General features: G+C 35.9%; 1 protein-coding gene across 1 annotated transcript in view; it reads right to left on the bottom strand.

Annotated features, from left to right (window-relative positions):
• Window positions 1-26,595, bottom strand: part of HCN1 (hyperpolarization activated cyclic nucleotide gated potassium channel 1) — a 382,359-nt gene that overhangs the window by 3,641 nt on the left and 352,123 nt on the right. Inside the window, exon 7 of the mRNA XM_002919635.4 lies at window positions 458-622. Within this exon, the coding sequence (XP_002919681.2) occupies window positions 458-622 (165 nt within the window). The remainder of the gene's footprint in view (window positions 1-457; window positions 623-26,595) is intronic.

Raw genomic sequence — 26,595 nt, 5'->3', positions numbered from 1 at the left:
ACATTTCCAGAAGTTTCTACTGAGACCATTAAAATGCACAAGTTTTCAGTTCTCAATATAAAGCTAAAAATGTTAAGTTGATACGTAAAAAATTTTTTTAAACCTTGTAGTAAAATTATTTGGTTTGTAATGTAGACTCATACTATTATATTTTTAGTTCTATTTTAGTGCTACCTAAAAGTTTTGTCATTGCTTTTTACCTGAAGATTCAAATTGTTTTGGCATCACTGGGGAAATCAGATTGAGCAGCTAGTAAAAATAGAGATGAGTAAATAAACCCAGTACATTTAGAAGAGAAAGTTAGATAGTAGAAATAGGGCTAGAGCTAACTGCTAGTTCTGTGCTAACTAATAGGCAACCTATGATAGCATTTAGGACTTAAAATTGCAAACCGATATCAGTCCACTAAAGTATAACTAAATTGTACACAAAAAAGGTAGAAAACTGAAGAGAGTACCTATCCGATCTAGTCGGTCAATGGCAACCGTCTCGAAGGCTCGCCTCATCATTGGATATTCCTCCAGGACCTCATTGAAATTGTCCACAGAAAGCGAATAAAGACGGCAATATGTATCAGCTCGAACACTGGCAGTGCGGCGGCCCTTGGTCAGCAAGCAAATCTCTATAAAAACAAGAAAGGAAGATTTGTTTGCTAATTTACTTTCAAAGACCACTAAGACCCACAATTTTTTTAAAAAGTCTCATGGTGTGATCAACCAATGATTGGCAGCATTTGCTATTTTATCAGTGAATTCCTTCTGACGAAAATATCCGATTGACAATACTCAACCTTAAACACTCTTTAACAGTTACAGCTTTCAGTTCAAGTGGAAAGCTGCAACAGAGTTATCTATCCTTCAGCCCTCATTCTAATTCATCTGAAGTAACAACAAAAATGTAGAAAAGGGAATCATCCACAATGGAGTTGAATACTGGAAGAAGAAACTGTAATCAGACAAGATTTTTATAAAGTTTGGAAGGCAAAAAGCAGATCATATGATATAGATAGAAAACAAAGTGAACCCAAACACTGGCCTAGAAAGTCCTATGATCACAGAAGAAAAACTGGACCACAGGTTCTGAGGAATGCATTTCAGGCATGCCTTACGCAGTTCGCATATTCCCAATGAAATTGGTATAGAAAACTGTACTCCAAATGCACAGAGAGGTTTTCTGCTTCAATAATTTCTAAGAATTCTTCCTTAAGATTTAGATGCCCAAAATGTAGTAAGCAAACATTCGCAAGTTTGGATTCCCTTATTTACTAGTTAAATAAATCTACAAGTGATAATTTTCTATTTCATTTCTCTAAATTTATTAATTAAACTCTACGGATTTTGATTTTTGAAACAAATTAGAAATAATTTAAAAATTTAGTTTCAAGATAACCAATTTGAAAAAAGAAATGGTAGAAGTATTTCTGAAACACACCTAAATTCACATTTTTCTGAACTTATTTAAGTAAGTTATGTGGTAGGCATTATGTGTTTGATGTTAGGGCTGGAAACATGAGTCAAACAGAGTATCTGTTTTTTTTTTTTTTTAAAGATTTTATTTATTTATTCGACAGAGATAGAGACAGCCAGCGAGAGAGGGAACACAAGCAGGGGGAGTGGGAGAGGAAGAAGCAGGCTCACAGCAGAGGAGCCTGATGTGGGGCTCGATCCCATAACACCGGGATCACGCCCTGAGCCGAAGGCAGACGCTTAACCGCTGTGCCACCCAGGCGCCCCAGAGTATCTGTTTTTATGTTACTTATATACTGATGGTTTACAAAAAAGAGTTCATCTTAATTGAGAGTTCATTTAAATGCAATCTGGTAAGAACAGTAATACAGACTGTGGGCATTCTGGAAGTATTAAGAAGCACATCTGAACCAATCTGGGAAGATAGCATTTTAGGAAATGCCACCGAAGCAACCACTTATGTTGTTGTTCATGCTGGTAAACGTGTAAATTTAATAAGTAATATTGTGGAGTGTTCACGCTTGTGTGCATGCGAATGTGTGTGTGTGTACTGGGTGTATGTTGAAAGATGAATCTATATTATATTTAAACATAAAGCATACTATCACACCATGGAATTTGCTGGCTACTCTAATCTAAACAATGTAATAAAAGGAAGTATTTTTAGCATTACCCCCAAATTAAATTCCTGTTGGTCATTAAAGTACTAATGCCATATTATATAATTTATGATTGGCACATTATGGTGACTAAGCTGATGGGAAATGTATTACCGCTAAGTGTTGCTTTCCCAAATCTGTGCAAGTTGTCATGTAGAATAGTTAGGTTATAACCTCATGGAAAATAACCAGTAAAGTATAACAAACATCTTAAAAAGTATCCATAGTCTTCAACCCAGAAATTTCACTGGACAATCTAACCCAAGGGATAGTCTATAATTAGAACAATGTTTAACGGTGATACATATTTATTTAAACATCTGAAAATGTGATAATGCCCGAAATGTTTAACAAGTCAAGATTCAACCAATTAAACGGCCACTGCATGAACTATGTGGCAATTATTAAAAGTGAAGCTTTTAAAGTCACTCTGATAACAGTAGAATGGTCATGAGAAAAGAATAATACAAGATTGTAATTACAGTCTGATAAAAAGGACCATAATGATAATAACATCTACCAATATGCCTTGCTCAGCATGAAAAATATTCCTTTATGTGGATGTGAATTTTTTCCTTTTTTCAACTTCTTTATATAAATTATTTTTATTTTGTAATGTGCATAACTTTAATTTAAAAACATGTAGTTATAAAATTAATATCTAAGTGCACAGAATAGGAAACAAAAAACAGGATATGAAGAAAAGGAAACCTGTTAGTAGTGATTATGAAAGCAGGAGATTTCCTCAACTTTACCTTCCATTCTTTTTAATATATTTTTTGTTTTGGCACTTATATTTCTAATTTCCAAATGCTTTCCATTTTCCTATGTTTATTGTTGTCTCATTATATCCTTCTCTTTCATTGTAGATGTAATGTCCACTGTCTCCTGATAGGCGTTAAGAGTTCTGAATGTGAATGACGCATATATGCTACAACATGGACAGACCTCAGTATGTTTCACAAACATAAGTGGAAGAAGCAAGACATGAGTCCATATATTATATGATTCCATATATATGAAGCATCCAGAAAAGGCAAATCTAGAGAGACAAATTATTGGTTGCTCGGGATAGCAGGTAGGAAAGGAGATTCACAATAAATGATAATGGGAACAAGGAATCTTATTGGAGTGATGAAAATGTTCTAAATCTGATTTATGGTAATGATTTCATAATTTGGTAAATTTACTAAAAAATTGAATTGCACACTTCACATGGGTGAATTATATATGTAAAATATATTGCTATAAAACTGGGAAAGTGAAGAGTAAAAGGGGCTTTTGTTTTTATATTTTATATATATATACATTTAAGTCTCCTTCTGTTCTCTGAATTCTTTCTCTTCACTATTTCTGCCTCTGTGTCTAGATATGTTCCTTGAATGTTTAATGGTTTCTTCAGGTAATCCTTTCACACTTAAGGATGAAAAATCTGATGATATGACATAATTTGTTGATTTGGAGTTTCTCTTTAAAGCAAAGAGATAGGCAGTTTGTTCTCTTATTTCCTTAAATGCCAGAATGGGGAAGGCTTACTCCAGGGTCATTAATATCTGTTTCAGCTGTCCTAGTTCTCTGCCTTCTTCAACTGCTTTTAAAGAAGAACCTCAGGAGAATAAATGCCTGGTCACAGGCTGTTCTGCAATGTAGAGTGAGGGACAGAGAGTCCTTTGTACCATATGCAGCCTTGGGTAGGTCACCTGTTTTCTCCCTCACTTTCCATTTGGCTCTCTGTAGTCCTAGGGTCTCAGCTGGGAGCCATTCTTGGGTTCTGCCAGGAGATCTGCTCCCTCCCTGGCCACAGTCCTTGAGATATAGATGTATTCCAAGTTCCCTCTACTTTCCCTTCAAGTTTCATTAGTAACCACCGCATACTTACAAATTTTTGGCTTAAACAACTGAAATTTTATGTTATCACAGTTCTGGAGGCAACAAAAAACTCTTCAGCCGTTACTTCTTGGCAACTCCTCAATAATTTCGTAGTGAGAAACAGAACAAATGAAAGTATGTTCAGGAGAGGAGGAAGGTATATTCACTGGTCAGTGTGAAAATCATTTTAAATCATCCCTTCTTTTAAAGCCTCCATACTCTTTGTTTCTTTGATGAATAACAAAATTAACAAATGCCACACACATAGCAATGAAAAAAGCAAATCCTCTGATTGTAAAAGAGTCTTAGATTTCATGAATTGAATTTCCAGATTCAGTATGTGAATGGAGCAGTCGCCTCTCCGTGAATTAATTTTTGCTTAATATTAAGTTATTTTGGAGATGTACTTACTGAGGGAAGAGTGTCGTGTGTTAGGTGTGAAAGAGTTTTTCTGTATTTACTCTGTGTGTGTGTGGATTTGGATTTGGGTAAAAAACAGAGAAAGAAAAACCGTTTTATTCATCTGTATCTCATACTATCCTTTAGGTTCCTAAGAAATTATGAATATCTTAGTTTGTCACTACTTTCATTTTCTTGTATTATATTTTCTAATTGTTTCCTAAAGATTTCTTATCTGCCTCATTGGTTTGAGACATTTTAAAGACAGCAATCATACAGTGACATTATTACATCCCTCCCAGTGACTGCGATCTTGAGTTTTGAGCCCAGAGAAAATTATTTTAAAATGCTTATGAGTATATCAATGATAGTGGATGAACCCAAGGCCCACACTAAGTTCTGTTCTTAAGTTTTAGATAATGTAATACTGGTTCTCCTGTGAGTTGTCTCCCCTTTGTAATAGAACTTGCCAAATGATTTATGTACTTTATTTAAGCAAGATATGTTTGTGGATTTGGTGCAATATCTATAATGAAGAAAGTATCTAGAATGTTTGGTAATATTTTCTTTGATGAAGATAATGTCGTTTCTCATCAGGTAGAAAATTAATTTGCTTTTGGGTGCTCAGACTGACTTCACACAAAGAATAAAATACACAATGAAATAAAACTGAACTCCCAAAGAACAAACTAAGTGCATCTTATAGATGTAAGCTTTTTAAAAGAATATTATGGCATATTTTCTAGACCATGTTGACTATTCCAATCTTTCTACATTTCTTCTTGTTTATTTACTCTTTGAGAACTAAACTAGGAATCTCCCAGTGGTGCAATCACTGCTTTAAGAATTTTAGTGCAAATTTACTTGGAAATAAGTCCCTTTATCTGGATACAAATTTCTAAATTATAAACCAGAGCACAAGTATTTGAGGACTCGACATATTAATTTTAATATTGTATATTCTCCTGTTTTTCTTTACAGGGTAAGTTATTTTCTTTACAGGGTAAGTTATTTCACTTATTGAAGAGGAAAACTGACAGTAATGCACCCTATCACAGGCACATTGGAAAACTGTTTTCAATTGCAACATTATAAAGAGTATGTCCCAGGAGATTAAATTTGACTCACCACTACGTAAATATATTATGTACTTTTAATAAAACTTAGGGTATGAGATATATCAACTAGTCAATGCTATTTTTGCTGACATCAGTTAAGCTTGATTATAAGCATGTCAGTCGATCTGACATTACTGTCACCTATATAAAGTCATTTTATAAATGGCATCAAGAATTTTGCAACTCAGATATATTTCCGTGACCCCTAAAATAGAGTTTGACATTGCAATAACACAGGAACTTGCCAGGAACTCATGACAGAAATTTGTAAGGTAATATGTTTAACCTGAGTTTCTAGAATTTATCGGAAAATTTCTACTTGGTTGCTTATAGTAGCCTAAGCAAGAAGATGCTTCCTTTTTTTGTATCCAATGTCATGAAATCAAAGTAATTCTTTGTTGTGCGTCCAAATAGTAATTTCCTGTAAATTACTTAGGCTCCTAATCCAGTGTCTCATAGAGTAAGAGGAACTAACACTTTGTTTTCTTTCTATATTTGTATTTGTAATATTTCTATATTTATACTAGTGAACTAGTAAAATACCACCTCTTACAGCACAGGAGGTGGTAACATCTGGCTTAAATCAATCTGCATATCAAACTTGGCTGGTAGGAGGACTTGAGATGTCACATGGATTTGAATAGCAATCTAGGGAATTTGGAGTAGAATAGAATATTAAATAGATGTAAATTTGTAGTAGTTGATGTATTTTGAAATATTTCACGGGGCACCTGGGCGGCTCAGTCTGTTAAGCATCTGCCTTCAGCTCAGGTCATGGTCCCAGGGTCCCTGCTCGTCAGGGAACCTGCCTCTCCCTCCCCCTCTGCGGCTCCCTCTGCTTGTGCTCTCTCCCTCTCTCTCTCAAATAAATAAGTAAAATCTTAAAAAAATTTTTCACATCTTTTATAAGCTTCTGAAACAGACTGGATGTATTTCCAAATTCAGATATAAAAGAAGAGATATGCCTCTCTATTATGATAAATATTCGAATAACTAGAATACCCAGTCTTGCTTTATTTTCTAAGGATGTAACGATCATTTCAGTTCTCAAGACACAGCGACATTCGTACAGTTATTAGCATCTTCTACCACTGGTCCTGCTGTCATTCGTATAATCTAAAGATATAGCTTTGCCAAAAAAAATCTTAGCTCTCCCCCATACATTTGGTCAGTTCATCTCTCTTGAAGTACAGCAATTAGGGTGATCATCTGCAGCTCTGATTATTGGCCTAATAGTGGCATTTCAGACAGGTTAAGCATTGGCAAAGTTGTTACAAGGATTAACTAAAATAGTGCTTACAAAGTGCCTGGCACAAGCCTAGCACAAAGTGGGCACTCCTGAAACATGAGTCCTTTCCTTTCCCCTTATGTTCCCTCTCTTCTCACTGTATTTTTTTTTCCTTGTGATTTTGACTCTACCTCTGGAACAAAGGAAAAAGTAATGTTTCAAATATCAAGTAACTGTTCAAATTTGTGAAATATAATTATCTTCTCCCACACCCTCCACCCTCTTGTAAACAACCTGTTCATCAACTAACCATCCCAGTTCCTTAGACTTGTCTCAAGTGAGATGATTTCACACCCATGGACACCCTTCTTAATTATCTTTGTGTCTCCACTCTGCTTGGTAATCGTGCATCTGAGACCCTAGGCACATTTTCAGACTTACTCGTTTATGTGATTATTTCTCGAAACTAACCAATAAGGTCTTTAATGAAAAGTACAACCATCACATTTACAATATCTAGGGGTGACCATAGGTTTCATCACATAATACCATTGTGGCTCAAGAAATAAAGAATGAATGAATCAATGAATAAATGAAAAGTGGAAATGACTTACACCAGTGTGCAAATACGTTTCATAAAACACAGTGCTCACATTTGATTACAACATTCCAAAGAGCCATATCTTTTTGAGGAGCTTTGACCCTATCCACCAGAAGTTGCATTACTCTTATCTTTTAACTGGTTCCTGTTGATTACAAACATGTCTGTGACATGATTGTTTCATTCTGTTGCATATACAGATGTTTCCATTAAGGTTTATACTTTCTACTTCTAAACCTCTCACCCCTTCCCCTTCCTTATGATGGACGTATCTTTAAATTCTACTGTGACTTCTTCAACTGCCTCATGTCTGCATAAAATCTGCTTCACACAATACTATTTATAAACTGTTATCCACTATATATTTATACTCCTTGTCTTTCGCAAGTTAAAAAACTTGATGGACTATCTCAGTAATTTTCAGGATATCTTTTGGGTAGATAAAATACAATCACTGCCAGCCTCATGTTAGTCCATGTGACATACAGAAGATTAAAGGGGATCTGTTATGTGATTGGAACAAAAATCACATAAAAAATATCAAAGCTAAGAAGGGTAAGATCATACTTCTCCTGATTTCTATCCATCTTTAAAAATCCACTGGACCACTCCAAATCTTTCCTTTTGATTTTAAATCTACCAACGCTCAACTCTTTAAAAGTTAATCATAACACCTTGAATTATAAATGCCTCTAAAAAGCAGCCAGCTTTTAAAAAATTCATCAAGTGATTTTGGCTTTTAGCTATGTCAAGTGTGTTTTTTTGAAGTGATATTTGACAGCTCTGTTTTCCTATGTGGTTTAATATGCTTACACAAAATGAAAAAGAAAAAGAAAAGTACAGCAGAAAAAAATAGTCTAAACAGAAAATATATTCACTGGATATTTAGGAGGCAAGTCTACTATACAGCAAAACAGTTATTTGTCTCCAAAATTTCCCCCTGGTTCTCTCTCTTTGTGTCTTTCACTCATGTACACACACACACACACACACACACACACACACACGAATGATAAAATTGGGATTTAAATACACATTTTCTTGGTTTGGTCAATGTAACAATGAATGGTTAACTGATCAATACTGGAATCTTCAGTGCAGTGCTTCCCACACTTTAATATGTATAAGAATCCCCTGGATGTCTTGCTAAAAAGCAGATTAGGATTTAGTAAATGGGGGGCTGCTGACAATGCATTTTTCTAACAAGGTTTTAGGTGATGTCAGTGATGGGTTTTTTGGGGGGGAAAAGAAGTCTTGTAGCTGTCAGATTTACATCTAAAACAGGGTTCCTTGTTTAAAAGAAATTGGAAAAAGGTGGCAAAAGGAATGGAAATTAAGGGATGGTATAAATTCAAGTCAACAAATGATTTTCATGTTGCACCTGGAGGGAAACTATGGGGAATATAAAAGAAATTTTTTTAAAAAACCCTGAGAATTTATAATTAGAAATCCAAACACAATGTATAAACCAAGCTTGAGAATAGTGCTAAAGCGTCTGCTAGGGACTTTAACCTGATAAAAATCTAAAAATCCAGATAATGCATCATCTGTCGTAATTGATTTCTGTACACTTTTGGTGACAAGAGAAGGCTTAGGTAGGATCTGAAAACAGTGTAGGAATTGCATTGCCCAGGCCATGAGGCTGCAGAAGACAGACAAATGGGATGGGAAGGAAGATGGCATCGAACAGTGTCCCGAGCACAGGTTCAGAGGACAGTTTTGGGAGAGGGTTTCCATGGAACTGTAAGACCAGCAGTCTCAGGATCACAGGAGTTTGAGTAGGCACAGAGAATATTCCGCCACAGATAAGAAATTTGGTCTCGATTGACAATATCATTGCAAGGCTTCTGAAGGAAGGAAGTTGTGTATAAAGTATTGTTTTAGGAAAGAACCAATGGAATAGAGCTGGGAGTTCTCTCTCTCGGTATCTTGCCATACATGGGAAAACACTCCACCTCTCTTTCTCTAGAAGGTAAACTTGTTCTCTTTCAAACTTTTTGTTTCTTGATACAGGAATATTAATCTACAGTTGGCTTGTAAAATGAACTGGGGGGTGGGGTGGGGGGGAGATTCCTAGCAGGTAAAAAAGATTTGTAAAGAATTTCACAATTGTAATTTGGGCATGAGATGATGGGGATTTGCCTAAAATAAAGCTGTAGCATCTAGAACAAAAGCGACCTTTTTAAAGAATTACTGTAAATGAAGCTTCAAAAGAACTTGAAAGGTGATGAGGCATCTGTGAATTTTGAACCTAGATGTAAAGGCAAACCACTAGAGGGTGTCTGCTTTGAGTGAGATAAGATTAAATGTTGTTTTGGAAAAAAATCAAGCAAAACTTTGGCATCCAGAGAAAAATCTCATTTCATGAAACACTTTCTGACATGAAGCCAGTAGCTGCTTTTTACAGAATTGGTTAGAGCAGTATTTTTGTGTGTGTGTTCAAGTCGGTAAGCTTTCATCATGTAACTGAATATGTGTATTAACAGGTGCAGCCATAATGGATGCCTACCTCAAAGACAGGCATCCCAAACCTGGCCAGCAGCCCACAGGATAGCCTGGCTGGAGAACTCTTCCCGATGGGGATGCTTTATGTTGGATTGTGACTGACAGGCCTAATTATACCCTCTCATGGGGAGCCTGAAAGTGAGAAATGAACAGCTAGGAAAGTCAGGGATTGCATAAGTTATGGGAACGGTGTCTCCCTAAAATGGCTCCTGGGGTACTGGAATTGCTATGGTTTCCCTCTTGCCATAAAGTCAGCCTCTGACTTTCCTGGGGTGGTTCACTGTGCTTTCTTTCTTCCTCTGTTCCTTTACAATAAGCTCTACCACCTCAGCTAACCTGAGCTTGACTCAATGCCACTTAGCCCGAAAGTACTGGACTCATACACATCTTCACCTGTGACCTCGATGTTCATTCCAGTCCATTTTGTTAAAAGCCTCTACCTTTTCTTTTCTTACCCACTCTTGAGAGATTACAGTGAGTTCTTTAAGTCCAGTACGTGAGTAGTTAGAGAGAGGCCTTGAAGTGAGTAGAAAACTAATATCCTTCCTACAGAGTTTCCATTTTCTACTTCTGAGTATTCCAAGGTATCAGCAGAGAGATCAGCTGGAAATCTCCTTTTGTGCAAGGGAACAGCAAAAATGTATTAGGCAAACAAAGTAACCCTACTACCATCCCCTCGCCCAGAAAACAGGCACATTCACAAATTAATCCTAACACAAGTAAATATCAGTTGATATCCTCCCCCTCCAAGAAGCATCACTCTGTATGACAACAAATAAGCAAATTGGAGGTAATACTTACAATCATAAAAATGGCCCTTAAATTCTGAATTAAAAAGTTTGCGTATAAGTCAAGTATGTATTGATGATAAAAAATAATCCACATCAATAGTTAGTTGGTTTAGTTAGTAGTATGTATTAAGTGATAGAGGTAAAATGCATATGCATTAAAGGAATAATAATAAGTAAGATATAGTTTACAGAATGCTTTCGTTTATGTTATTCAGAATGAATTAAATTTGGATGACGGTTAGTTTTAAAATAAGAGGATATATCAAGATTCTTACAGCCAAATCCAACCTTCACATTTTTGCTTTTCGAATTAAGCATAGTTTTCACGTTTTTAAAGGTGTGTGAAACAATAAATTAAAAGATAAATATGCAACAGAGGCCATATGTGGTCCACAAAAGCCTAAGATATTTACTATTTGGTCCTTTACAGAAAAAGTCTGCCAACTTCTGGGTTTTATAGATTTTTTTCCTCTTCCAAATAGATGACCTTTATCATATCTTAGCTTAGTCAAATAAAATCTGGAAAGAATAGCAATCAGTGGACTAAAGATGCATAAAATATGTTTTAGCTTGTGATTTCAAGCAAAGTTAGCTGAAGAATTGGGTCAAATGCCCCAACAGTTTATCTAAACTACATTTAAAAAATTCCTTCCTGACCTACTTGGTCAGTATGATAAATGGACCTCAGGAAACTCTCCTACCAGAGATGTTCTGACTCTCATCCTGGAGAAAAGAGAAAAGACATCTTCTCATTCTTTATGAACTTAACTGAGATGTGCATCTTTTTCAAACTATATCCAGTAGAAACTTTACTTAACCACGTACTCAGTTAACCAGTATTTTCTTCTCAGGCTTGTGGAGAAGGTAGGGATAGAAGGAACACATCTTAAAAGATAAAAGTTATAAAAAGGCCTCACTTTCTTTCCTATTTCTTTGATTTGTGCTGTGGGATATTTTGAGTATTTAAAAAAGGCAGAATAGTATACTAGTATACTGTTAGAATACTAGTAGGATAGTATAACATCATAGTCTAATAAACTGTAGAACAGTATAAATAGTAATAGCAAAATAAATCCCTATATGTTCACCACCCAGCTTAAGCAACTACTAACTCAGAGCTAAACTAGTTTCACTGATACCTCACATATTTCCCCTCTTCCTGATTACTCTGAGGTAAATTGCAAATAGATTAATTCAACTGTAAAGCTCCACTATGCATTACTAAAAAATACTCACTGTAATATCATTATTATACTTAAAAATTAATAATAATTTAATATTATCAAACATTCAGTCAGTGTTCAAATTCTAACCGGGAACAAATTTTGTAAATTTGCAATTTCCAGGACATGTCACAACTCTCTCCCCTTCCCAGATGAACCTTAAGCTGTAACGTCCCCTAGAACCTACAACATTGGGACTCCTGGGTGGCTCAGTCAATTAAGCATCTGACCACTCAGGGTCATGATCTCAGGGTTGTGAGAGTCAGCCCCATGTAGGTCTCCACGCTGGGCATGAAGTCTGCTTGAGATTCTCTTTCTCCCTCTCCCTCTGCACCCCATGCCCCACTCTCTCTCTCAAAACCTCCCCCACAACATTTAAAATCAGTACAAATAAGTGTTGAAAGATTCAATTAGGGTTGGATAATTCTTTGCTGTTGGGAGCTGTCCCGAGCATTGCAAAATATTCTGCTCCATCTCTGGCCTCTACTTACTAGATGCTAGTAGCAAATCCCTCACCTAAAAGCACAGGACTGATGGATTGATAGCAGAGCTGATGAGGACGTGCTGTTGGGCTCATATCTCCATAAACCCTGCCCTAAAAATCCAAGGTGCTGAGGCGCCCTGACACTGACACTATGCAGTTATTCCATAGTTGTTGAAGGATGAATAAATTAATGAGTAGTTATGATATATTTAGATATGAACCAGTAGCATATTTTAAAAATTGTTTAATTAGGACCAAGATATGGTCAGGACATTTTTTTTCCCAGGTCTTTACTTTACACAAGTAAAAAGACATTAAAAAGATTTAAAAAAAAATCACCCATCATCATCAGTACATAAAAGAAAAAATATTTTAATATAGAAATAGCAAGAGTAATTTCAAATTAAAAAAAAAAACACAGAATAAAGACAGGACAGTTCACTAAACTCACCTGTAAGGATAACTTACTCCACTGGTCTTATATTACTTACTTCATCAGAGACCAGTGAAAAATCCAACACGGACCTGCATCAGCTTGCCCGCTGGCCTTTCATAAGAGGCTTTCCATCATGATACATGGAGATGGCATGAGTAACTATTAATAATTGTTAATTTTATCATGAGCTCATGTTTCTCTAAGCTCCAGACTACTGAGTTAGTCTAATGTTAAAATATCAAAATATATATGCGGTAAATGCTGCTGAGTAATCAGTTTTAGGGTCAGAGATTTGTCTTTATTCTCCTTGTTCTCCTTGCCAAAGTTCTTCCTGCTGAAACGTTTCCCTAGGGTATAGTACATCTTCTCAACATCCTTTGCTTTCTCACAAAAAAACGTTTAATGATGGCATGTATCTTTCCACCACTGGGTTGAATTGTCTTTTCCTCAGCAGAGACAGCTGGAGGCATTGTAGAAGGGTGTTTATTTTTTACAGCCTAATTGACAATTAGGGTTATTAGAGAGCCTAATGGGATAGGGACTTCTTTTCCTCTCTCCTAGGTACTATTTATGTAACTTCACAATGTTATATACAAATTCTAGATGTTATAAGGTTCAGCTATAGATTTGGCCTTTTTGAGAATAGAAACATCTTGCACTGTACACAATGGTTCTATAATCAGAATGGTAGTTGTAAATGTGGAAATGCCAGAAACTTGTGAGAGGTAGATAAAAAAATTGAATAGGACCCCTAATGACAGGAACATCAAGTTTCTTTTGCTTTCCCTATTACTAGCTCAGAATACTTATTATGGGAAGTAGGTGGTTCTAATATTAGGGGGAGGAGAGGGGAACTTTCTCAGCTAGGATTCCTCACCTAAAACATATAACACAAAATCCTTTTGGTGATTATTTTATGAATTCTCACAAGGATGGTATATAAATGTTACCATTCTAGATGCACAGATGCTAAGTTAATTCATTACTTATAACATATGCTTTAGGACAATAGGGCTTAATTCCCTCTAGGATCTGGTTCAGAAGGGCTGGGGAGTAGTAGATGAAATTAGGAGAAGATTAAGTAATTATAATAGGTTATAATAGGAACAGAGATGTGCTCTTACAATTTCGTGACAATTCCTCATGTTTGTGAGGTCATTGCACCATTTTTTCTGCTCTCATGTTTGTGGCAGCTTTCAAAAGGGAAATTAATTCTCCTAATTTATTGTGAACCAGAGTCACCTTAATCTTCACTTTATTATTGGAGGTCTCTGGTACTGCAAACAGACTATTGATCCCCCTGGACATTTATAAGCTGCCTGTTCCACAGGCACTTATTCATCACTTCAGCAAATAGGTACTGGATAAACACATGGATTAAATAATGGCAAATGTGGTGGATGTTGGTGAGAAACTGGATATATGACCAATATAACCACTGCATACTTAGCATATGTAGTCCAGCAAACTATACACCCAACTCATCTCTCATTTCTTCCCACTTCCACCCTTGCAAACCTGTTTTATCTATATTCACTCTCATGTGAAATAGCATCACATTTACACAGTTCTCCAGATCTAAAGCATGCTGCCATTTGTAAATCTTCCCTTTCTCTTACTCTCCATAAACAGCTGGACTCTAAATTCCACTGGTTCTTTCCTTTAGTGTCTTTTCTCATCTTTTGCTGAAGATGAGTTTAAATCCTCATTACTTCTTGTCTGGGTTATTTTAAGACTCTCCTGTCTATCTGCTTGCATGGGTGCCTCCCTCTATGAGAATGCTTATTCCTGAATGCAAATTTGGTCATTCCATCCCTCTTGCCCATTGAGTGTAGGATGAAATCCTAACTTCTTGCCAAGACATAGATCCGCATTTACTCATCTCTTGTTACTGACTACCTCCCACTCTACATTCCAAACATACTGAATACTGTATGGGCACTTCCTCAAACCGCCAGGCTTTCTCTATCCTCTGCCTTTACACTAGCTGCCCCTTCCATCTGGAATGCTCGTTCCACAAACATCTCAATCCGCTACTTCCCACGCAGCCTTCAGGACTCAAGATAACTGTCACCTCCTTCAGAGAGGATTTTTTGGACAGATTCCTCCATCTTAAGTTGTGATTTTATCTTATGTTCTTAATGAATTGAACTGTACTAATGTGCATATCTACATGATTTCCTACATGTCTGCTTTCTTGAAGACATTCTGATTACAGGACATAGTGACTGGCATATAAAGTATGGTCTCAATAAAGCTTGTTGAACAAATGAATATTAGTCAAAGCATAGACTGTTAACATTTAGTCAATGATGTCAGTTACAACATACTCAATACTTAACTTCAATGACTGGTATGTCATAGGTTGAAAATGATTTTATGTCAATAGATCAAGTAGGAAATATTGATGTGGAATAGGGAAACAAATTATGAATAAAAAATAAAATATATTTGTATATATGTATGTATGTGTCTGTGTGTGGATGGTTTCAACACACCTTATTGAAGACCTACAAATCCCTAGGGTAGGGAATAGAGTTACAAAGTTTGAAGAGATTCAGTTTAGTAGGCAAGTACAGAGAATTTAATTGTAATATATTCAATAAAAAGATAGAAATAGGCTTAGACTACTATCAGAAAGAGGAGCGATGCATGGACCAGCCTGAGGTTCAGAGCAGGTTTACTGGAAGAGTAAATTTGAATAAGTTCAAAGTAGACCAGTGAATGAGAGGAATGCAAAGTTTTTCACCATGTGTGAAAATGTTACTAGCTATCCACTTTGACCATGAAATCTATCTAAAGATTTTCACTGGAAAAGTTTTCATGGTTATCTCAGACCTTAGGAGAATAGAAAGACATTAAAAGATAGGGTCAATCATTGTAATCAGGCCACCTTATGGCAAATATTTACTAAATGGATATGTAGATACATGTGAGTCTGCTAATAGGGTATCAACTATTATAACAAATTAATGTTTCATTTTTGTGTCTGCATCTACTTTACCAAACCACACCTATCATTTTACATACACATGAACACACACACACACACACACAAACACACAATCATTTACAAAGTGAGTTTTTATTATTTTACAGACTACTGCATCAGCTACAAGAATTCGATTAACCTACTTAAGGCTAAATAACTAGGTGGTAATAGAGCCAACATTTGATTCTCGGCCATACTTGATCCATCATGCACCTTCACAGGTACTATATTCGCTGACTGAAAGAGCACTCAATGGTAAGTCCTTTCCTTCCCAACAAACATTTTTGAAATGTCTTAGAGGAAGAAGACTGTGCTTATATAAATTACTGTAAAGATGAAAATTAAAAGGAATTGAAACAAAAATATATTTAGTTGATAGCTAAGTAGAAGCAAAGTGATCTAAAGCATAGCTCCAAAGAGACATAGCATCTGTGCACTGAAACGCTCGTTTGAACAAGTCCAACTGTGTCTCTGAACTATGCCAATCCTTTCCTTTGGCTAATACAGAATCCAGTTTACAGAATATATCGAACTGCAGCCTGCTTGCTGAGAGGAGCTGAACGCTGCTTTAATTTCCCAGCCGGGAGCTGGTATTTCATCATGAACCAGGCATATTAAATTGTTGTGTAAATGGAAAGACCACAATGTAGGCCATATGGCAGTTTCTCTTTGCAGAAGAGGAGAGACCTTCAAATCAAACTGCTAAGTCTGTGAACCATTTGATGTCACAGTCATTAGTTTGGAGACCTGGACAAGAGATTTCTTTATCTTGTCCAAGTGTTCTTCCCTGCTTCTTATGCCCATAAGAGTGATAGGTCCATTTATAGTCGGAAAAAAAACAATCTAGGTCAAGCTTAAATCTATTATACTCTGAGTGAGACGTCCAGAAGTTTCTATTTCATAACAGAGGGAAATATGCTACTTTAAAATCAATTTTCCAAGTCCACATTTGGGTCATGCTTCTCTGTGGAATGAGCTGGACAGATTTCAGGTCATCAGAAATGGGTTTCCTGAGGTGAAAGAGCAAAAGTAGTTCCATATCATTTTTTTTTTCTCTAAAACACACCACTCTTTCCTTCAATTTTCGACCTCTACCCCAACTTTACTTGGCGCACCACTATTTAGCCTTTACAACCCTGCTTAGACATTACTTCATTCATCCATTCAGGAAGTTTATATGACAGTCTAATATGTCTCAGGTATATTCTAGGTGTTGCAGGTATAAGACAAGGGCCTTACTCTCATGGAATTCATATTCCAGAGAAGGACATGGAAAACCTTAAATAAGTTAGATGACTTGGAAAATGATGATTGCTATAGAAAAATACAACAAAGTAATGCGATGGAGTGATAGTGCATGTCTAGAACATCGTAATCATAGAACTGTTGATGCTTCAGGACTTTTTACATCTATTTTAATCATTTCCATTCATTTGTTTTAATGATTTATGTTTTTCTTCAAAGATTTTCTTTTCCTCAGTTCAAAACATGAAGAAGTTTCTGAAGCTTTGATCTCCAGTACAAGTTCCTCACTGACATGCTCACAAACTCATTTTCTCTCCCCACTGCTGTTGTAGTAAATTCGTGTCCAAATCCCTTCAATTATGGAAATACCATGAATCACAGGCCTTTTGTTAGGGATCCTTAGTGAGAAGGCAAATGCCCCCTTTCAGAGTCACCTGGCAGAGTCAAACCCCTTAGGGCCATCCCTATCACAGGATAATCATTCTTTCTGTTCTGTGGACCTTCTCCCTCTCCCTGGCTATTTCGAGGCCCTTAGGTATTTGGTTCAGGCACGAGTGGGCCAATTAACACAGCAAAGGCAAAGAACTGAACGATGAACCCAAGATATCTTTCTAAAATGCGACCTTCTGGGCTGGAAATGAAATTTCATGTCCCCTGGTGCCATTTGTTTTTCTCGTTTTCACTCTTCTTATATCATTATAGACTTCTCACTCAGAAGCCAATGGGAATTAGGATTATTTTTAGGCATCCCTGAAGTTCTATAGACACAGACACTTTAAAAACAGTAAATTTCATTTGGAAGGGTATTCTACTTAAACATTTTTCCTGAGTCATATCAGCTTTCAGTTATTAAAGGTATGTATATTTCGGCTTCTTATTCATTTCTGTGGTTCCAGAGAAAAATCTCAAGATTGTTATCGGAAAATGTAGCCAAGACGAATTATCACCAGTTTCTCTTCTCTCCACAGTTTTAGTGACAAAGGGCTTGGCTCAAAGACACTCAAACTATTAATTTTCGCTTTTTTTCCTTAAAAGAATACATACTTTCCAGCAAAATTGCAAGGTATATAAGTCTATACATACACACATGTGGGCGCATACACACACACACACACACACACACACAAAATGGTAATTATGACAAATGAGTGATTCAGAGGGGCTTCATAAACTGGAAATGACTTAGGATTTGTTCAGCAACACTCTGTGATTCTCTTATTCCTAAGGTATCAGACACCATCAGTTCCCAATCTTCTCTGACAAACTCTCTTTATTGCTTTGGGGAGATATACAAGAGACAAATTTAATTTTTTAGCAACTCCATAATTAAGAAACTTTATAACAACTAAGGCTTTGGACAGCTGTAAACTTTTACTGGATAAAGTTCAGATTGGGGGAGAGGGGTTATAATTAAGTTTTTTAAATTTCTTTTTTTGATCTCTCAAACAAAAATGTAGTCTTCTAATAAAAACCCAAGGTGCAAAATGATACTTCCAGAATGTATTTGTTCAAGTATAGTCATTTCCCCTAATTTAGCTTGTCTGAAATTTTCCGGGTAAGATATCTGTCTGAAGCATGAGTATTTCGAAATCCTATAATACATATTATTCTTTGCTGTAACATCCTCTTGTCCCTCCACAACTGATCTTATTGCAGCACAAAGAAATCAAGTCAACTTAGAAAAATTAATCTCCATCGGTAACACACATCTTTGTAAAGCTGCATCACACAATGCAAGGAAGTGATCAGGCACTTGTGTGTTTAATTCAACCCAAATGTAAGTTCAGTCAAAAACTTGACTCCAGAATGATCAAATGGTTTAGTTCAAGTCCTTTCTTTGCTCAGAACTATGCAATGATTACCAGAATGCCCTGGTACTAAAGGCACTGCAGCCAAAATCAAGCCACACCAAGTCCAAGATTCTCAGAAACTAGGAATCAGCTTTTCTCTATATCATTCCCTTTCTAATTAGGTGAAAAGGGAGATACATAGAGGACAAGATACGGGAGTCTCATTTTGGTTCCTCTCTCAATATATATAATGATAATACATATATCATTATCATATCATAAATATATAATGATAATACATATATCATTATCATATCATAAATATATAATGATAATTTTATTTACCCATTTATATTATTTCTTTAAAAATGCAACCTATTGGAAATTGAGTCCATTTATATTGTGTCATCTTTCTCTTCCAACTTATAGTAATACATGCACAGACATGCATATTGCACATATAAAAATGATTTTGATATTTAATACATATTGCACCAGTATTTCCAGTCTTTTATTGAGGGAGGAAGCACTGGTGGTTGCTCTGTAGTTATAAATATCTTGTAAACTCCAAGGAAACGAGAAATTTTAACATGCTCATTTTAAGAAGATAAGTAAATATGTGCTGAATTAATAAGTGAACCATTGCACTGTGCAATGAATTCAATTAAGATTTAAATGCTGTTTCTTTAAACAGTCTGATTTGTATTTGACTTTATTTAATATTCTCATTCTTGTCCAGTATGACAGTGTGAGTGGTTATTAATTGACTTGCTAGTATCAAGAATATTTAGACATACCTTTGGAACCTTCTATTCCTTTCTTTGGTGCACACATACATATCCCAGCAAAGGGAACCACTCACTGCATGCCATTAAAACATTCATGTGTTGTCAATATGTTTCTCTTGTGACATGCTATCAGGTATGAAGAAACTTTTTAAAACTTCTGGCATTTTAAATTTCCCAAATACACTCAAGCATTTCAATAAATGTATAATACCCTGAAAAATAGGTTATAAAATGCAATTTAAAGTACACTAGATGTTTTCCACTTCATTATCTTTGTGCTGAACGATTCTGACTGGTAATTTCATTCCTCACTTATAAGTAAATTCAACCACAAAGAAGTATCTCCATAGATAATAGATAGGTCAGATTTAATTGGATCATGCTTAGAATTAGTAAATTCAGGTTATTTAGCAAGAGTCCAGAAGGAATCTGTGTGCACGTGTATGTATTGTGCAATGTGTTTGATGATTCAGTCTAAGAGGAAAGAATCCTTATTTTCTGAAATGCTATAAAGTAACATCATTGGTAAGAACTTGCAGAAAATGCATGTTACTCTATGAAGAGTAGTGGCCTAAAATGATTGTTCATCCCTGCTCCTGCCAGTTTCTGTGCTCATGCATGTCTCAGGCTCCTCATTTGTATAAGGTGATGAGATAATGTATTAGAGCCCTCCTAATTCTAAATTGTACGAAAACGTTTCTGAATAATTCAGCTTTTGAAAACATATGTTTGTTCCTCCATTTCCCTCCTAATGCATTTAAAAATTCATATTGAAAATGGTAAATATTACATGCTTTTGTAATTATTTAAATCTAATATGGAGTTATATGATATATGTGAAATTACTTAGTACAATGCCTGGCACATTAAACACTAGTTGTTTGGAGAATTTGGATTTTATTAAGTCCTACGGTATTATTTAATTATTTTGTGTGTGTGTGTGTGTATGCATACACACAGGAGTATATATAGTTAAGAGGTTAGAATTTTCGGAGTTGAAGATATCTTTAATTTGAAAAAGCTTTCAAGATTATTTATCCCATCCCTATGTCCCTACTTCCCACCATTCACATACTTGATTTAGAGTGAATTTCCTTGCTACTGGATTAAGACAAACACCGACTGCAGAGAATATACAAACTGACAATCAGATTCTCCAGCGTTGATTCACTCTCCATGAGCACTGAATCAATAATACCTCAGTACCATGTTATACACGCATCTGCTGCTCTACAGTGTGGCAGCACTGTTACTTTCATTACTACCTAACCTCGCAGCACATACTCTGTGCCAGGTGCTGTTCTCAGGATTTTATGTATGTTAAATCATTTATTCCCCTAAGCAAGCCTAATGAAGTAGGAATTATTATTATTCTGATTTTATAGCCCTTGATTTTGAAACGGGCTGGGGGAGGATCAGAGACTTTCTCCAGGCACATCAGCATCTCAAGATGTGACTCCAATACCTACACCCTCAAACAGTATCCTTCTGCAGCATTCCCAAGAGCTTCTCAACCAGCCCCCGACACTTTCTATTTGTTTCAATATCCATGAAAAAGAGTTGTAGTTAATTTCTATCCACTATGGCATGAATCATCACAAATAGCACCTGGCTCCATTTCTTTTCAAAATGCCAGGGTTTGGTCTTATAAAATACCCTCAAATACAAACAAAATATACAATCCTCATTCATTCAGAAATGTCACGGACTCTAGAATAGGTGAGAGACATTTTGGATTCTCAAAAAGCTATTAAAACAAGCAAGCTGGCAAAAAGATTACATCCCCAAGAGTCTAATTCCAACATAATCATAGTACTGGAAGACTGTAGAGAATGTCTATCTTAATAATCTCATTTTGCAGATGATGATCCCAAGCCCCTAGATGTTAAACAAGTTGTGTGGGGACATAAAGTTGGGTCCATTGACAAAGATGGGACTAGAACCTGGCTCTGTGGATGCTGAGTACTTTGCCATAGCAAGCTGTTTCCTAATCCTTTTATAGCTTTGTTCCTAAAGATAGGTTCTGACTGTTTAATTTCCAATATTATGAAAGAGAAATAACCAAACAGTAAAATACGCTTAGGCTCCTCGGACATAAGCTTTTGAACTGAATGTGGTTCAGTAGGGAAAAATCACTGGGGCAGTTGTAGAGTTTCAGCAATGTGGACCTTAAGACTTGAAGGGGAAGTTCTAAATTTAAGAGTAAGTAAAACCTGGGCACAGAATAAAAAGCCTCTGTTATTAGCACAAGTGGGAGGCCACTTGGAAAAGGAGCAAGCTAGAGATAAAGTTGAAATGAGGACACAGTGAGAAACCAGCCATCTGTCCACCAGCAATGATGCACATAAAGCAACCACAGGATATCATCGCCTTCCGAATGAACCTGCTCAAAGGGTGGATTCTTAAAATCATAAACAGTATGTGCTGGGCATTTATCAAATAAAACCTTAGCAATGTTTGAAACTATGGTAAAGGGCCTGGCATGTTTCGTATGCATATCTGTTAAGTCTTATATAGGATAAAAATGTGACTCTGAGAATGTCAAAGAAAATTTAATTGTTTGCAAGGGTACACTTAATACCTCAAACACTTATTATACCTACAGAAAGATGGTCTTACTTCACCTCACCTCACTCTAAGCTTATAGCATAGAACTGAAAAAGTGAGAGGAGAACAAGATCATATTAAAATTAAAGATCTGAATCCCAGCTCTTTCCGTGCACACGTTGTTGAAGTGTGCCTACCTAGAGACACACTTCTCCCTCATTTTCTCTCTTAGATTCCAAAAAATACAATGAAGTAGGATAATGGTTCTTAAAAAGAGTGTCACAATATAATAATAGTTTGCACAACTTTTATCCAAAGAACTCAAAATGCTTTACTAATGTTAGCTCAGTCATCATACCCAGCTGTGATAGAGGAAGAGCAGATCTGCTGAAGTAGGGCAAGAAGTACTTAGTCAGCAATGTTATGCTGAGGCTTTGAAAGCCAAATGTGAGGCTGGAGAGCAAAAACACAGAAGCAGCAAAAGAGTAACCAAAAAAGAATCTTGCTACTCTGTGCAGCACTAAGTAAGATATTATCAAAATACTAAGTCTAATATCCAGTTCACATTTGTGACTTCAGCTAAGAACTTGCAGGAAAAACAAAGAAGAATATACACTATATTTTTATGTTTGAAAAACTGAAAAGAAATATAAATAGAGATCATTTATTAAAGTTTGTTAGTTGACTTAATGATATGAAATGTTATTCAATTAAAGATGACTCCACAATTAGATTCACCACCACAAATACTTACTCAGTAAAAATGATGTATCAGGGAACATGCTAAGGTTGAGGAGACAAATAAAAATGTAAAATGATTTTCTGTAAGTTTTCAGAATAATAGGAATCTCTGAGTCCTGTAGTACCTGTGCCTCTTTTATATAAATGCTTCAAATAAATCACAAAGAAACATTAGAGATGGAGAGAAAATAAGAGAGTATAAATAATATATAAAACAGAAAAAAAGTCTTAAAAGGATAGCCATAATTTAGTTTAAGTATGCCTTTGTTGAAATATAGATAATTCCTATCATAACACTTAAAGCATGTCATCACTGTGTCCATCAGAATGCTTGGAGATGCTTTATCTGACACATTAGCCTCCGTATTCTTTGATCAATTCTCTATTAACAATCTTTCATTTTAAAATTCTTCTTTAGCCATTATTTCAATGGTCATATCCTAGAACTCATTATCACCAATAACTTAACCAACTCCCAAACCTCCATTCAGATCACCACTTTCTGTATTTCCAATTCAATTTGTTCAATTGCTCTAATTTCGACAATTTTTCTATCTCATAAGGATATCCAGTTCATTAATTCCACTTCTTGTTCACTGTTCACCACCTTCCCACATAAGCTAAGTCAGAGTTCTTGATCCATCTCTAAGATGACCAACTTATAAACACATCATGGTCTACATATGTCCATCAGTTCTATTTTCTGGACATCACTTTGAGCTCAGCTCCTATAAGTCTTTCAGACTCTCTCTTTGTTCCAGCAATACTGGCATTCTTTTGTTCCTGGAACTTACCACCTATGTTCCCACTTCAGAAACTTTTATATGGATAGCTGTCTCTTTTTATCAAGGTCTACGCTCAACTGTTCTTTTGTCACTCTACTTTGTTACATTTTTTCATGGCATCTACTACTACCTGAAATTATTTCATGCATTAATTCATTTTTTGCCTATTGGGTGTCTATATCATTCACGAATGCTAAGATTTTATCCTGTTTGCCACCATATGTCAAAAACTTGGAATTCTGCCTGGAATATTGAAGATTTTCAATATTTAGTTGTTGAAGGGAAAATGAAAGGAATGAAGGAAAGAAAGGAAGGAAAACAATATCAGTTAAGTTAAATGAACTTAGAAATATTTGGGGGGCACCTGGGTGGCACGGCGGTTGAGCGTCAGCCTTCAGCTCAGGGCGTGATCCCGGCGTTATGGGATCGAGCCCCACATCAGGCTCCTCTGCTGTGAGCCTGCTTCTTCCTCTCCCACTCCCCCTGCTTGTGTTCCCTCTCTCGCTGGCTGTCTCTATCTCTGTCAAATAAATAAATAAAATCTTTAAAAAAAAAATACAAGAAGCGACGTGTTAGACTGAAGAGTGGAGAGGGATTTTTTAACCAAAGAGATCATCTTTGCAAAGGCAACCTTTGCTTGCTTAAGATCTAGCAGTCTTGGAGGTCAGTTTAAGGGTATCTGGGGGGAAAGATATCAGTTGAGATTAGGAAGATAGGTTGGGCCAGACTGTACAGAGTTTTGGAGATTATGTTAAAGGATTTGGATATTAATCTTCTTCATATAGACGGCAGGGGTCACAATTAAGATGACCCTTGTGGAAAGAAGAACAGCTGAAGAATGAATGAAAGCAGAAAGTGCATGCTGCTTGGAGCCCCGCTCTTGGGAATCCTGGGAAACAGGAATGGAATAGGAAATTTGGGGCTTCAAAAAAGAGCACATTGTTTCCTCTCCAATCACTAATACAGATTTACTCTAAGGAAAAGACTTAAAGAAAACATCAATCTGGGAGATAGTTTTCTCTTAGACTATCCTGATTGGTGATGTACATCCTGCTTAAATAGTTTTTCCTCCAGGTATGCTTGACAGAAAGCCCTGCTTCTTTCTACTCTCTGAGATACGCATACAAAAATGGGGGAAAAAACAACAACAACAAACCCTTCCACCTGTTCTTTATTACCTGAAATTCCTTGAATAGCATACAAAGTTTATCATTACAAAAGTTATTATCATTTGAGTAACACAAGTAAAGTATGCATTCCAAAGACTACTGGTAATCAAAATTTAGCAATTTATGTTTTCAAAAGAAAAAAGAATATTTTTAAAATATTCAAAACAATTTTATTTTCTAAAGTGAATCGTAACCTGCTAGATTTATTTCACCTTGCAATAAAACCCCATATTTAAAAAACCCCATATTTTCACTGAAATAATTTTCCTCAGTTTTTGATGGATATTAAAATGTAAGAACTAGGTAGAGGCACATTTTTTAAATTCAGTGCATGAATTAGAATTACAGGTAAAGATTAGGAAGTAAACTTGCCTTATAAAGATTTTATTTTAGTAGGTTCAAGATATGGCCTGGTGAGTGGCCTAATTACAAAGCTCCAAAGATGGTCCTTGTGAACAACCACAGAAATATAGGAGGACCCAGAATTGTAACAAGGACCTTTCTGTTTTCCTCTCCTTTTCTTTCACCTCTTCCTCCTTTCCTACTTTAGTAAAGGGAGAAAGACATTATGACTTCAAAATAAAATGTCATCATCTTTTTTTTTTTAAGACTTATTCATTCATTTTAGAGGGGGAGGGGCAGAGGGAGAGAGAGAATTTCAGCAGATTCTGTGCTGAGTGTGGAGCCCGATGTGGGGCTCCATCTCACAACCCTGAGATCATGACCTGAGCTGAAACCAAGAGTCGGACACTTAACTGACTGAGCCACCCAGGTGCCCCAAAATAAAACATCTCCTTAATGTTCATCCTGATTTTCATTAAGTGTCTCAGACACTTGGATTTAATTCTTTATTAATGTATTGGTGCATATATACATGACTTGATAGAATCATAGAACTGTGAGGTGAGGATACAGATGGGGATCAACATCTCTCTCACCTGATGACTTAGCAAAGCTGTGGTTGTACATTATCTGTTATAGACAGACTCCTGGGGGGGCTAAAACCTGTAAAAAAAATCTGTCTTATCTATTTTATCACTATTAAAACAAATTTTTCATAACTCTAGTCTAAGGAGAGAACACATGAGGAAGCAAAATACAATAAAACAAAAAAAATCGACAAAAATATTTATCGTTTTCCTCTGCTATGGTCTTCTTATAAATACGATGGAAGAACTGAGCTAATCAGGTTTTTGAATTTATTATCAATGGATTCTTCACACTTTCTAGAAAATCTGTATCAGCTTTTAAAAATGTATAATGTACTAGAGGTGGAGTCAACTGTAAACTACAGAATGACAGATGCTTCAGTCCTCTTCATGGGTAGTCACCATGACAGGGATTGCCTGTGGTTTCTCAAATCTGTGGCTCTAAATTTAAAAATGCCAGATGATCATTATCTGGTCAAATGCATTTTGGGCATAAAAATTCTAAATGTAAACACCAGCTATATAAAGTTCCTGGCAGTCTCCTTAAGGCTGGAAAAATATTAGACATTATTGGCACTTAATACCAAATTATTTATAATGGCAACAATCATGGGAATTATTTTCCTTCTGGTGCGTTTGTTTCATATGACTAACCATAAGAGGAACTTATGAGACAGATATTTTGAAAGAAAGAAAGTTAGGAAATTGAATCAATGAGAACACTTTGGTATGGAATGACAAGAGGTGCATATGTAGAGATTCCAACAATAATGAAACATAACATTATATTTGAAAAACAGACACTTTTCTTTAAAATCATAAACTACTGA

The sequence above is a fragment of the Ailuropoda melanoleuca genome, chromosome 3 (assembly GCF_002007445.2).
Source record: "Ailuropoda melanoleuca isolate Jingjing chromosome 3, ASM200744v2, whole genome shotgun sequence".
Taxonomy (NCBI): domain Eukaryota; kingdom Metazoa; phylum Chordata; class Mammalia; order Carnivora; family Ursidae; genus Ailuropoda; species Ailuropoda melanoleuca.
This window is presented reverse-complemented; position numbering and strand designations above follow the sequence as displayed.